Raw genomic sequence first — 13040 nt, 5'->3', positions numbered from 1 at the left:
GGATCAGATAATCTAGTATCTCTGTGTCTAGGTTTATGCAGTCATAGACTGCATATAATAATATTTGGCTTACCTATATTATTTTGAGGAACATGTCTTGTAAGTTATTCTATCTTTAAAGATACATAATCAAATTATAAGTTTCAGAATTAGTCAATAGGCATTTGACAAAGAGGCCTATTAAATTATTTGATAAGACAAATTATGTATTATTCTTTTTACAGATAAAGGTTTAAAAACAAGCCATAATTTCCCTAATCTTGTTTTACTTTATTAGTTTATTAATTGTTATTTTATGATGTGGGATGCTATATTCATGTTGTTTTCTCCTCATCAGTGGGAAAACATACTTTTAATAATTCATAAATCTACTAAGATTTGTTGAAGAGAAATTGCTAAGTTTTAGTCAATAATTCTAGGTTTGTTATTTCCCTATATATATTGTTTTTCTATAAAAGCATAATCTAGCAAGAATATCTCAATAATGTCACTACCCAGTAGGACAGAAAAATAGATTGATTCCTGATATTTTCCTCTAAAATGCATTTGATAAACATTTAAAAAATATATTATAATTGGAGCCATCTCTCTCTCTCTTCTCTCTCCTCTCTCTCTCTCTCTCTCTCTCTCTCTCTCTATATATATATATATATATATATATATAAATATATATATACACACATATATATGTATGTATATATGTATGTATATATATGTATATATATATTTATACACTAGTGAATATGGTGACCTATGGGTTCATTATTTATTCTCACACAGAGTTTAAGTTTTTAAATAATATCAAGTTAAATAATATCAAGTCAAAATACTTAGACAACTTCTCTATCAAAATGTACAAACTTTTAATTGCTGCTGTATTGAAAGAACAGCATACAATTGAAGGGATACAAATAATGAAAGAGAAAAAATCTCCCAATGAGTCTGCTGTCTGTGTTCTGGATTATAAATGTTCACTTTTATGCAATAATAGTGAAAGATGTTACTCTAGCCTGTCTTTTAACTTACTGTTAGATTTAATTATTTTCATTGTTAATTTAAAAAGTGCTTTAAAATTTAATAAAAGCAAATTGTAAAATTCTTATGATGAATTCAATAAAATTATCTAGTATCCCATGTGGTTAATGGTATTAAATTTCCTTTTTTCCTCATTGGCATTTGAAGAAAACATGCTATAAATAATCTGCTCTAAGAAACATCTGGCCAATAAACTAATTTTCATAAAATACATTAATAAATGAAATGCATCTCCACAGAAAGTGTTCTAACATTTTGCATCTTGTCATACAATACCTGTAAATACACTGCATATTAATGTCCATTATTTAACTTCTTAGAAAGGTATTTAACAAGTACATAGTAGACTGTGCTTTGTTAGTTTACACTGCCCTCTTTAGGCAACATTAAGATAATCAAACAAAGACAATTTAAAAAAATTAAAACCTTATTTTATAAAGAAGCACACCATTCACTCTCAAAAGTTAGCAACAGAACTTTTTTATAAAGTTCCCAAGCTAATATGGTGCAAATTATGTAATTCCTTTTCATGGGGCTGGTCAGAAAAAGGTGCTTATATCATATTACTCTCAGAATTTATAATTCATTTTTGAATTCAATAGATTTCATTTATAACTTATTTTAGAAAATATGTAAATATGAAAATTATCTTTAAAAAAGCACACGTTAATCTATCATTCAAAAAGCAGGATAAGTAAAAATATATTATGCACGCATAATTGCTCCCACATACAGCAGGCATCATGTAGAACATGAAAAACTGACAATAAATAAAAGTCACTTTCTCTCTTTTGCAGAGAATTAAAGACCAAAACAAACAAAACAGAAACAGACTCAGATTCAGAGAACAAATTGTGATGGCTTCTGGAATTGGGGTGGGGAAATGGGGCAATGACTGAAAAAGGTGAAGGGGAATAAGAGGGACAACTTCCAGTCATAAAATAAATAAGACCTAGGGATATTGCATACAGCATAAGAAATAGAGCCAACAATAGCATAATAATTTTGCACGGTGACAGATGGTTAATAGACTTGTGCTGAACACATCACAAGGTATATAAATGTTGAATCCCTATGTTGTACACCTAAAACTAACACAACATGGTATGCCAACAATATTTTAATAAAAAGCAAAAAAAAAAATTGAGTATTCATTTGAAGTAATGAACAAAATCATACCCTAAAAATCGTAAACTGATTTGAAGTTTTGGTTAAAAACTGATACATCATTTTACCAAATTTCTATGTTTTCCTGACTTTCCTAATTTTTGAGGAAGAAAACCACCAGCCTCAGTCTATCCTTTTGATCCACAACTAACCTGCCTCTGCAATGTTGAACACTTCTGAGTGCCTGCTAGCAACAGTCGGTGCTGAGGACTGTGGGGGTCCAGGGGTTATTTCTGAGTCACCTGCTTCCGGGACCCCAGCCACAGCTCTTTCATTAACATCTGGAAAACTGAAACCTGTGGCGGTCTCGTTCTCATTAAGACTGTCTGACATACTTTGCCCTGATCCACTCTCTTCTGCAAGAATCGCCCACACTGTAGATACTGCCGTGAAAGGAAGCAGGGCGTTAGCAGTCTGAATGTCACTGTCCTGTTTCCCATCATTGTGCTTTTGGGAGAGCACATCTGGTGATGGTGATTTATCAGGACTTCTGTGCATATAGGTCTGACTTTCCGAGGTCACAGCTGTGACTTTACTTTCTTCTTCAGACTTCTCAGACAGGGAGTATGGTATGGGGTTATTCTGATCCACAAGACCATTCTCCTCGGGGTCTGAATCATTCATCACCTTTTCCTGGGATTCTCTATAGAAGGAGCAGGACATACACTTATTGACAGCTAAGCCATCTCTCTCTCTGTCATCACCATCATCATCATCATCATCATCATCATTATCCGTATCACGATCATCACCCACTAACTCAGCATCGGATTTGGCGCTGTGAGTCAGCACGGAAATTGTTTCAGAAGGAAACAGCGACTTTGTTGTGGCAACGGAACCTTCTTGGTTGGGAAAAGCGGCTGGAATAGAAACATGCACATTTCCGAAAGGAACAGAATGATCAGCAGTGAAAAGTGTATCGGGAACACCTGTTGGCATACCAGCCAACACCTCCTCAGGAATGGAACCCTGGGAGGAGGTAAAGACTTCATCAGGATAGACAAACTTAGTGAAAAGTGTATGGGGAGGTACATCCATCGATAAAACAGGAGTAGCAAATGCCTGCCTCTCTTTTTGGGGAAAGGCCTGGTTAGTCTCCAAACCGGCCGTTTGGAAGAACTTATCATTACCGAGCAATGACGGTACCACTTGCTGGGAACGTTCACTCTTAAGCAAGACTGGTTCAACATCTTTCTTATTGGTATAAGAAACAGTTACACTTTCAAGTGAGGCAGCAGGCATACTAGAAGCAGGTGACACACCAAAAACTGACACAGATGTAGAGAGTGGCATGTTTTCACTTGAAGCAGAAGTGGATGCCATGAGATGCGATATTGTAGGACTAATGTGCTCAACCTCGGGGGATGCAGCCAACATTGGCTCTCTAGGCACAGCCGAAAGAGCAGTTGTGAGCAATGTGTCACCATCAGAAGGTGGCAGCGACACTTCAGGGTTAAAAGAAGCGGAGGCCTCGTAAAAGGAGAGTTGAGTTGAAGGAGATAACATGTCACTAGAAGCAGGGTCAGAGGGCGCTGGGTCTGAGCTCGCACTAAGCACAGGTGTAAGGGAAGTATCACCGGGTGCTTGAGAGACTGCATGTGTAGGTTGAATTGAAAAGCTATTTTCTGGAAATTGACTAATCTCATGATCAGAAGCCCTAGTGACGGTATAAGCAGGCGAGCCTGGAGGCATGCCCTTTGTGATAGAAATGGAAACAGGGGATTCTTGTAGCTCATTCACATCACTGTGCAGGCCGGGCGTGCTTTCAGACTGGGAACCCATCTCCGTGAGAGGAGAAATGTGCAGTTCAGTCTGATTTCCATCCACTACATCACTCTGAGAGAGCGGCTTATCATCATCATCATCCCCAAACACAGATACCGTATAGGTAAATTCAGCTATGGAAACAGGTGAGGAAATGTTAAGGGCTGGCAGACCATCTGTGTCAGGTGAGAGAAATTCACCATCAGAGGAGGCTCCAGGCCACTCCCCGTCACCAGAGAGGCCGTGAGTGGGCTGCAGCCATGGTGCGGTTGGGGACAGTAACGAAGGCTGAGGCGTGGGGGTGTGGCTGGGACTGCTAAGTGAGGAACCCCGAGGAGACACACCGACAGGACCATGCACGGGGACCGCAGAACCGTAAGAGGCAGTGAAGAGGTGCCGGGAGGCCTCGGCATGAGACAGGGCAGAGGAAGGCCCGGGCCCCGGAGAACGTGCATGCACGGTGACATCGCCGCTGGACGGCTCAGCTTGAGGAGACAGGCGCGTTTTATGAAGGACACCAGCTTCACTACCACTGAATTCCAGCGTCTCTGAAGCAGCAGCAGGAGGAGTGGCCTGATGCGGCATCACGGGAGCGTACGGGGCAAGGCTGGGCGCTAACGGGACATCACCCCCGGCCACGGGCAGAGAAGCATGCAGGGACCCAGTGGAGGTCACTCGTGGAAGGAGGGTCTGAGAGGCTGTGTGCAGGCGGCCAAACGGTTCACTACTGGAGGAAGCAGAGGAAAACGGAAGCAGAGGCGCACCACCAGAGGCAGACAGGACGGGTTCTAATGACACAGGGACACTGGGGAACACAGGCGTCGCATGCAAGGCCGGATCACTACTCGAAGCGGCAGGGGGAGTGTCGAGGATCGGATGGCCAAGCGACAGAGGGGCGGCTAGAGGAGAGGCGTCACTACTGGAGGGAGGCTGGAGAGGTGTCTCACCGTTGTACCCGGGCTGCGTGGTCTGCGCAGGGACCACGCCGACGGTGGGCCCCGAGTCACGTTGCCCGGAGGACGGAGTGAAAGCGCCAGGTGTCCCCTCGGTGGGGAAGAAGGCAAAGGAAGAAGAGGGTGGCATTTCCATATCTGTGACCGGGGGACGCTGGGACACCCACGGGCCTGGGGAAGAGGACTCGGCCGTCTTCTCAGATGGGTCCACCTGGATCTCGGTGGGATGGGTCTGGAGAAGGCCCTCGCCACCTGACCCAACATCGGGCGGTGTCCTCCCATCCATGGGGCCGGGAAACCACACACTTCCCTCCCCGGAAGGGTCTCGGAGGGAGTCTTCTGAACCCGACGATGCTGGCTCTTCGGAGACATTTCTCACAGGGTCTGGGAGAAGGGCGTCAGCGGTGATGGCCTCCGGGCTGTCTGAAGAAAGCACATACCCGTGGGATGTGTTCTCAGAGGCAAACGGGCCAGCAGCTGGGGTGGGACTGGAGCCTGACGCATCATCAGCTCCCCCTTCAAGCTTGACACTGACGAGTAAGCTCTCTTCCTCTCCGAGATCAGTGGACACCTCTTGAGATTCCACTCCAGAAACTGTGCTTACAGGTTCCGCAGTCCCAGTCACGGTCTTCTGCGGAAATCTGAGGACTGCTGTAGAGGCTGAAGAGCCTTCCGGAGAGTGAAGAGAAGGAGGTTTGGTCCCAGTCCGTGATGTCAAAGAAACCTCCTTTTCTGGGGCTAACTCAGTGACTGGTTGGGAGGTGGAATCTAAGGACGTGCTGGGAATAGCACCCTTTCCAGAGAATCCGCTTCCTCGTCCTGGGGACCGGTTAGTCTTGGCCTCGTTGGATTTGGTCCCCAGGCGATGGTAGTTTGTTGTGGTAGCACTCTGGGGTTCCTTTCTCCTTATTTGGTTTGTGGCACTGTCTCTACCAGGGTTCACAAGAGTGTCTTCTCCCTCTTCTTCCTCCTTGGAAAAGCAAACAAGATTTAATGGAACATGAGAGAACAGCTAAATCTCTGTTTTATAATATCTTATACTGCATTATACTGCTAATCTTCGTGAGATCTCGGGGACTTCCCATAAAGCACCATTCCAGAGAAGGCTTTCTCATCTCTTGGCACAAAAAAAACTAATGACTAAAATTCGGTGGCCCAACAAAAATATATTATTTTTTTCCAATCTGCTGAAACAATTAGATATAATTTTGTTTCAACTGGGAGGTTATTGGGTTGGCTGTTGTCATTTTTCTTTTAATATGTTTTTCCTTCTTTATTCAGAGAGGAAGGGAGAGGGAGAGAAGAATAGAAACATCAATGATGGGAATCATTGATTTGCTGCCTTCTGCCACTGGAGATTTAGTGGCAACCTGAGCATGTGCCCTGACTGGAAATCAAACCGTGGCTTCCTGGTTCATAGGATGACACTCAACCACGGAGACACACTGGCCGGGATGTTGATATTTTTTTAATTGACAACATTTTTTAAAAGACAAAAGATTGTCTTTTCCCTTAACAATCTAAGGGAAAAGAGGTCAGTGCCTCTAATTAAAGAGCCAGGTATTACATGTTTTAAAAAGTGTTCTGGCACACGGGTTGAAAATCCCTGCTCTATACTATAATCTTTATCATCCACCCCCTAGAGCAGTGGTTCTCAACCTTTCTAATGCCAAGAACCTTTAATTCAGTTCCTCATGTTGTGGTGACCCCCAACCATAAAGTTATTTTCGTCTCGACCCACAGATTGAGAACCACTAGCAGGGTCGCCTAAGACCATCGGAAAACACAGATATTGACTGAACGATTCATAACAGTAGCAAAATTACAGTTATGAAGTAGCAACGAAAATAATTTTATGGTTGGGGGTCACCACAACATGAGGAGCTGTATTAAAGGGTCGTGGCATTAGAAAGGTTGAGAACCACTGCTCTAGAGAGAGTAATTAAATTTAATGAAAACATCTTATTTATGGCTGCCTTTATTTTAATGCTATATAATGAAGTAATCAAATTAAGAGATACCACAGTTTTGAAAGGAACTTTGTAGTTACATTTATTTACTGGGAGTGTTATGTAACATAGTATTTATTATTTTTTTGTTTTATGTTTCTCTGTTCAGTGCATCTGACAACAAACTAAATAGGAATTAGCTTTTTGTAATATGAAATGTCAATGAAACAACTTATTTCAAAGACTAAAGTAGTTGCACATTCAGCATATTTCATTGTGTATATTAAGAATAAATCACAATTTTTAAGTCTTCATAATAGAAAGAGGTTTTTTATTTATTTTTGTTTTTCATTTTGTTTGGAATACTTTCCGAACAAATGACTTAGGCAGACATTTTAGAGACAACTTGTCAAAATACATTTCTAGTGCTAGTTATTTAATTTTGTGTTTCCTTTGGAAACACCATTCAGGTGGCCCAGCCTTTCATGACCACTTAGTCTGTTCATTTTATAACATGCCTAATTATATATTTAGAAACGAAACTGCCAAAGGTATCAAAGTATTATATTTTTAGCCCATATGAGATATGATTTTCAGTTTGTTAGCACTGTCACCTGTTAGGTCTTTTAGGGCCGTGTCCCTTAAAAGAAGAAAAAAGTGACTGAGTAGAAATTAATCAGTAGAACCTGACCAATATCCATAGATAATATTTGAATCCTAAACCACGTGTGTTCATGATCATGTCTCTCTTACATATGAAAAGCTACATTGGTAAAAAACAAGTTTTCATATCCAGAACTTAATTATTTTGATTTTAAATATTTTCTAAGAGATAGGTTGACTTTTTGGGAAGGATTTCAATTTCAATGATCTAGATTGTATTGATGCTAAAAATAAATATTCTTTTAGATCCCCTAGACCTGTGTTCGGCAAGCTGTGGCTCGCGAGCCACATGCAGCTCTTTTGTCTCTTGAGTGTGGCTCTTCCACAAAATACCAGGGCCTGGGCGAGTCTATTTTGAAGAAGTGGCGTTAGAAGAAGTTTAAGTTCAAAAAATTTGGATCTCAAAAGAAATTTCAATTGATATGCTGTTGATATTTGGCTCTGCTGACTAATGAGTTTGCCGACCACTGCCCTAGACAATTGCCTCACTAGTGGTCAGTATTTATTCATGTAATTTTGCATTGTTTAATATCTTGTTCATAAATACAACCCAAGTGCTTTCGCCAAATAATTTTCCTGAATAAAATACTCACTTAATCTACAAGCCCAAATACTTCATAAAAAAGGAAATAAGAATAGATTGCCTTGACTCTCTTGGGGAAAATTTTTTGGTGCCAGATATCTCTCCTTTCCCTAGAAGTTCTTAAAAATTTGGTTTATAATCTGATTGAAAGTTTTGCTGAGGATCAGTGTCAAGTTTAACAACATGGATTTTCTCAACTCTTCCTCATTTTTGCAAATCTGGATTTGTGCCTAGTTTCTGGTATCACTCCATGTTCTTATCCTCTGCCAAGACTCTTTCAAACCTTTTTCTGCTCTATTCGAACCTCTGTTTTCCTCTCCTCTTCCTTCATTCACCTTAATGTTTACAGGAAAAATAGAAGCCACAGACAAACACATACCTCCTCCTAACACTAAAACACCCAAAACAGGGGCCTACCAACTCCACCCTCTCTAATTAACTTCTAGTTATTATTCCACCTTCTCCTCCCCTTCTCAACCAAAGTTCCCAAAAGACATCATCTATATTCTCTACATAATCTAACAATTTCTATCAAATCCCACAATAGCATTGTTTCTCTTTCTTTTTGTTATACAAACACACTTTATTATCTTCCTACCATAAGTTCTGTGGATTTCTATAAAATTTTTCTTAAAACATAATACTACACACCTTCTTCTTCTGTTAAATCTGGAAAAATTACTATATGCGGGTAGACACACACCTCCTTTCTATTTCTCTTTTTTTCTAGCAGATTTTAGACTTTATGAAGTTCAGATACCTACTAGAAGCTGATGAAGGTGACGGATCATTTATTAATCATACCCATCCAATCTTGAAAATCTTTATGAGGCCATACTGCCTTTGTCAGCATTTCAAGAAGAATATGTAAGTCATGCTTTACGATTATACAAATATTTTAATGGCTACTTCTTCCTCTAATTTCTTACGGAGTTGTGAATCTCTCTTCCACTGTGGTTTTGATCTGCGCTTCACAAATTCCATTTTTCAAAAATAATTGGAAAGCCTTGATTATGCTGGAGATACTTTGTCTTTCAAAGTCATACAATTCTACTTAAAGAGGATCCAAGAAACATCCCAAAACTATTCATTTCCATATTGAAGCTTAAACCCACTACAAATGTATTCTAGATATTCTCCAACCTCTATCATTCATTCCTGCATGAGTCAATTAAAGTGAGCAGTGTTTATGGACTGAATGTTTGTGCCCACCCCCTCCCAATGTGATGGCATCAGGAGGTGGGGATTTTGGGGGGTAATTAAAATTAAGTCTTAAGAGGGAACCCTCACGAGTGGGATCAGTGCCTTTATAAGAGTCATCAGAGAACTTGCTTCTGCTCTGCTCGCTGCCATGTGGAGAAGCGTGCAGCCTGCACCCAGAAGGCCCCCTCCGGAACCTGATCTTGCTGGAACCTTAATCCCAGACTCCCAGTTTAAGACACAAACTAAAGGTTTGAATTTACAGTGTAAAAATATTCTCTTTTTCCTGCCTTTGGCTTGATTCTGGTGATAATTTCTAGGTACATACATATCCATGCGCATGTGTACACAAGCATGTAGGCACACACACTCACACAGAAATACCCTTAGCTGAATTCTATGGAGCTCCCGTTAATAGATAAACTGACTATTTGATAAAATAATCCTTTGCAAGAGAGAATTGCTGTAAGTTATATAAAGTATTGATGTAAAACACAACCTAATTGCTACTTATTGCTAGATAATAGCATTAGTTATCACACTTTATGATTATATATATATATATATATATATATATATATACACACACACACACACACACACACACACACACACACACACACACACATTCATACTATATTAACAATAGCACCTGGATTTAAACATATAATCTCAGTTAAGATGAATAGTGCATTTGGGTTTAGGATTAAATATAAGGTATATCAGTCAGTTTCTCTATCTTTTAAAAATTAAGACAACATTAAAATGTACAAATATTTTTAATTACCCCTTTACTTGAAAAACAAACATTATAATCTGAATAGTCCAAACATAAATATTCAAATTAAATGGACAAAAAATATATTCAATTTGTATTTTGGCCCATAGTTATTATCAATCTACTAATCATTAGTTAAGTTGGTTATAAATAAACTGTAGTAATATTAAGAATTAATTAAAAAATAAAAATACAAATGGAAAAATAATTGATATTATTTTATTCTTTTTGAAAAATTTGACACTGAACAATTTCTGGTTTATAGCTATATAGTTCATAGCCATAATTATTTTAAAGATTTATTTTTCATTATCACCAAATTTTTTGCATCTCTATTATTTTTATTATACCCATTAATAAAAGTTCTAAGTTCTTCATATAAAAATTATGTACACCAATTATATGACTATCTATGAAGCTCATCAACCAACCCTACAAAATCTAATGCAACACTAATTTTTATTAAAGTAATATCTGAAACCTAGTGAATAATTCATAATAGACTTTTAAAGTTTAAAACATTTGAATATAAAATATAACTATGATACCTTGATTATTTCTTCAGCTCCAATTAATTCAGGAAAGAAGTCAAGTTCTATGAAATTAAAAACAAAATTATTAATGTTTTTATTCAATATTTTAGCTGTGTGGGTTTACCTTTGTATGGAAAGAGGAAAAAGACAAAAAAAAAAGACTATTAGCTTTGAAAATACAGAATATGTCCAAATAAAAATCTTGAATTTCAGTTTTCAACACTACTGAACACTATAAAACACAACACTACATGCACCTGTATGAATCTAATCCAACTCCCTTCCCCATTCCCACCCCCGTGTATTTGATGCTAAAGAAGGATAGGGAGGCAGTGAGGCTGATGTTCTGAGTATAAAAAATCAAAGAATTTTCATCAGTGCAGATTTACTTACAACCTGTGCAGAGCTGATGAAGGCACAATTGGGGAGATGACAGAGGTTTGGGGGAGAAGTAACAGGACTTACTTTCTCATTCAGCTACGATTCCCTAAGTTAATCTTCTGACTAAGGGTAGACTACGTCTTTAATTCCTCAGATTTGTGCTCATAACTAACTATACACAGAGTGCTGCCCCAGGTAAACTGGAGCGTGTTTTCCAGCAGGTCTGGGCTGGGCTGGCATTCCCTGCCTCCTCCCCAGGGAAACGCAGTTAATGCTGCCCATCCAAAGAGTGTAATGACCAGGATCATTCAAATCCACTTTCCAACAGACGAGAATCAGCATATTTCTAGTACATGGACATATGAATCCTAAAACAAGATCTGTCTGTAAGTATTAGAAAAGGTTAGGAGCTGATTCTCTCCAAGAGACCTAGCCCCATGGCCAATTACTGGGGGACAGAGGATTCCTGCTCACTCTCCATCTGAGCTGCCGAGGGAGACAGGCTAACTGGGAGGGTGCAGGCATTACTACAATGAGGTTGCTATTGCTATTATTTTATAAAAATCTTATTCTGTCACCGAAGTTTATGCTCTTCACTATCCCCATGCTGTTGATGTTCTGTCGTATGCCTCTCTATATCCTCAAAGGAAATGCAAGCTCTATAGAATTTTCAAATGCATGACTGAACTAACAATAAATGTTTCTCAAACCCAGGCCCGTTTTATAACATAGACTTTCCTGAGTTTATTTTTATCAGGAAATTTCTAGCTGCTCAAAAATGTAAGCCCATAAGATACAGTGGTATGCATGAATTAAAAAAATAGATAAAGTTAATAGTGTTTATTGTTAGCTATTTCAAAGTTACTTACCCGGAACAATTTTCTGTGCTGTAAAAATGAAAATATTCCCTGAGAACAACAAATCTTAAATTTTAGCTCTCAATGTTTTTTCTTATTACAACTGACCAAAACAGAAGGAGTTTGGATGTTTGGGTTATTACTGTTCTCTCTTTTTTAGTTTTGTTTGTATGAAACCCCTTCCTCACCATGATTTCCACGTTCTTTATTTCTTAGGTTACCAATGAAAACGATTTCAATAGTCAGAAATAATTGTGTCTCTATAACCACCAAGGAAAGCAAGAAACACTACATGTGAATTTAAAGTGGGAGGCAACTAAACTGAGAGACATATAACAACTTCAGTATGACTTTGTAAAAACTGCAATTTAAGAAGGTCATGCATGTAAAATCTTCAAATTCAGCAGTCAGACAATGCAAAATTTGACTGACAATGCTTTCAAACGCAGTCACTCCTTGTGGACTTTTAAAATACTCTAATGTTAATAAGGGCAAATCATAATCAAATACTTGGTGATACATATATTATACTGTTGCTCTATCTCTGTTAAGAAGCTAGGAGCAAAAATCTCAAAGGTACCGTATTTTCCGGTGTATAAGACGACTTTTGAAACAAAAAAAAAAAGTCAACCGAAAATCGGGGGCAAAAGACCAAAATTGCCAAAAATTACCTGCAAATCTTGAAGGCAAAGTAAGTCTTTTCTTTGAAGTGGGGGGTAGTCTTATACAGCGAATATAGACCTAAACCTATGTTTTAACTGTAAAAATTAGGAGGTCATCTTATACGCCGGAAAATATGCTTTTCTCTCCAATATGCTTAAGGAAGTGTTCATTTTAAAAAAAAAAATTTTTTTTTAAGGTCTAACTGCCCTAACCGGTTTGGCTCAATGGATAGGTCCCAGGTTCTATTCTGCTCAAGGGCATGCACCTTGGTTGCGGGCACATCCTCAGTAGGGGGTGTGCAGGAGGCAGCTGATTGATGTTTCTCTCTCATCGATGTTTCTAACTCTCTATCCCTCTCCCTTCCTCTTGAAAAAAATCAATAAAATATATTTATAAAAAATTTTAAAAAAGTCCTATCATGCCGAAACCGGTTTGGCTTAGTGGTAAAGCGTTGGTCTGCGAACTGAAAGGTCCCAGGTTTGATTCTTGTCAAGGGCATGTACCTTGGTTGTGG

At 38.9% G+C, this 13040-nt stretch overlaps 1 protein-coding gene across 5 annotated transcripts in view; it reads right to left on the bottom strand.

Moving 5' to 3' along the window:
• PTPRZ1 (protein tyrosine phosphatase receptor type Z1) overlaps window positions 1–13040 on the bottom strand; it is a 173227-nt gene that overhangs the window by 46562 nt on the left and 113625 nt on the right. For 3 of the 5 annotated variants that reach the window (XM_036425438.2, XM_045576337.1, XM_045576346.1), the window contains 2 exons: window positions 10641–10687; window positions 2355–5889 (listed from right to left, as the gene is read on the bottom strand). In XM_036425438.2, coding sequence (XP_036281331.1) covers window positions 2355–5889; window positions 10641–10687 — 3582 coding nt within the window. The remainder of the gene's footprint in view (window positions 1–2354; window positions 5890–10640; window positions 10688–13040) is intronic. The other 2 variants (XM_045576350.1, XM_045576354.1) reach the window with 1 other exon arrangement.

This window comes from Pipistrellus kuhlii, unplaced genomic scaffold, assembly GCF_014108245.1.
Source record: "Pipistrellus kuhlii isolate mPipKuh1 unplaced genomic scaffold, mPipKuh1.p scaffold_m20_p_10, whole genome shotgun sequence".
Lineage (NCBI taxonomy): Eukaryota > Metazoa > Chordata > Mammalia > Chiroptera > Vespertilionidae > Pipistrellus > Pipistrellus kuhlii.
This window is presented reverse-complemented; position numbering and strand designations above follow the sequence as displayed.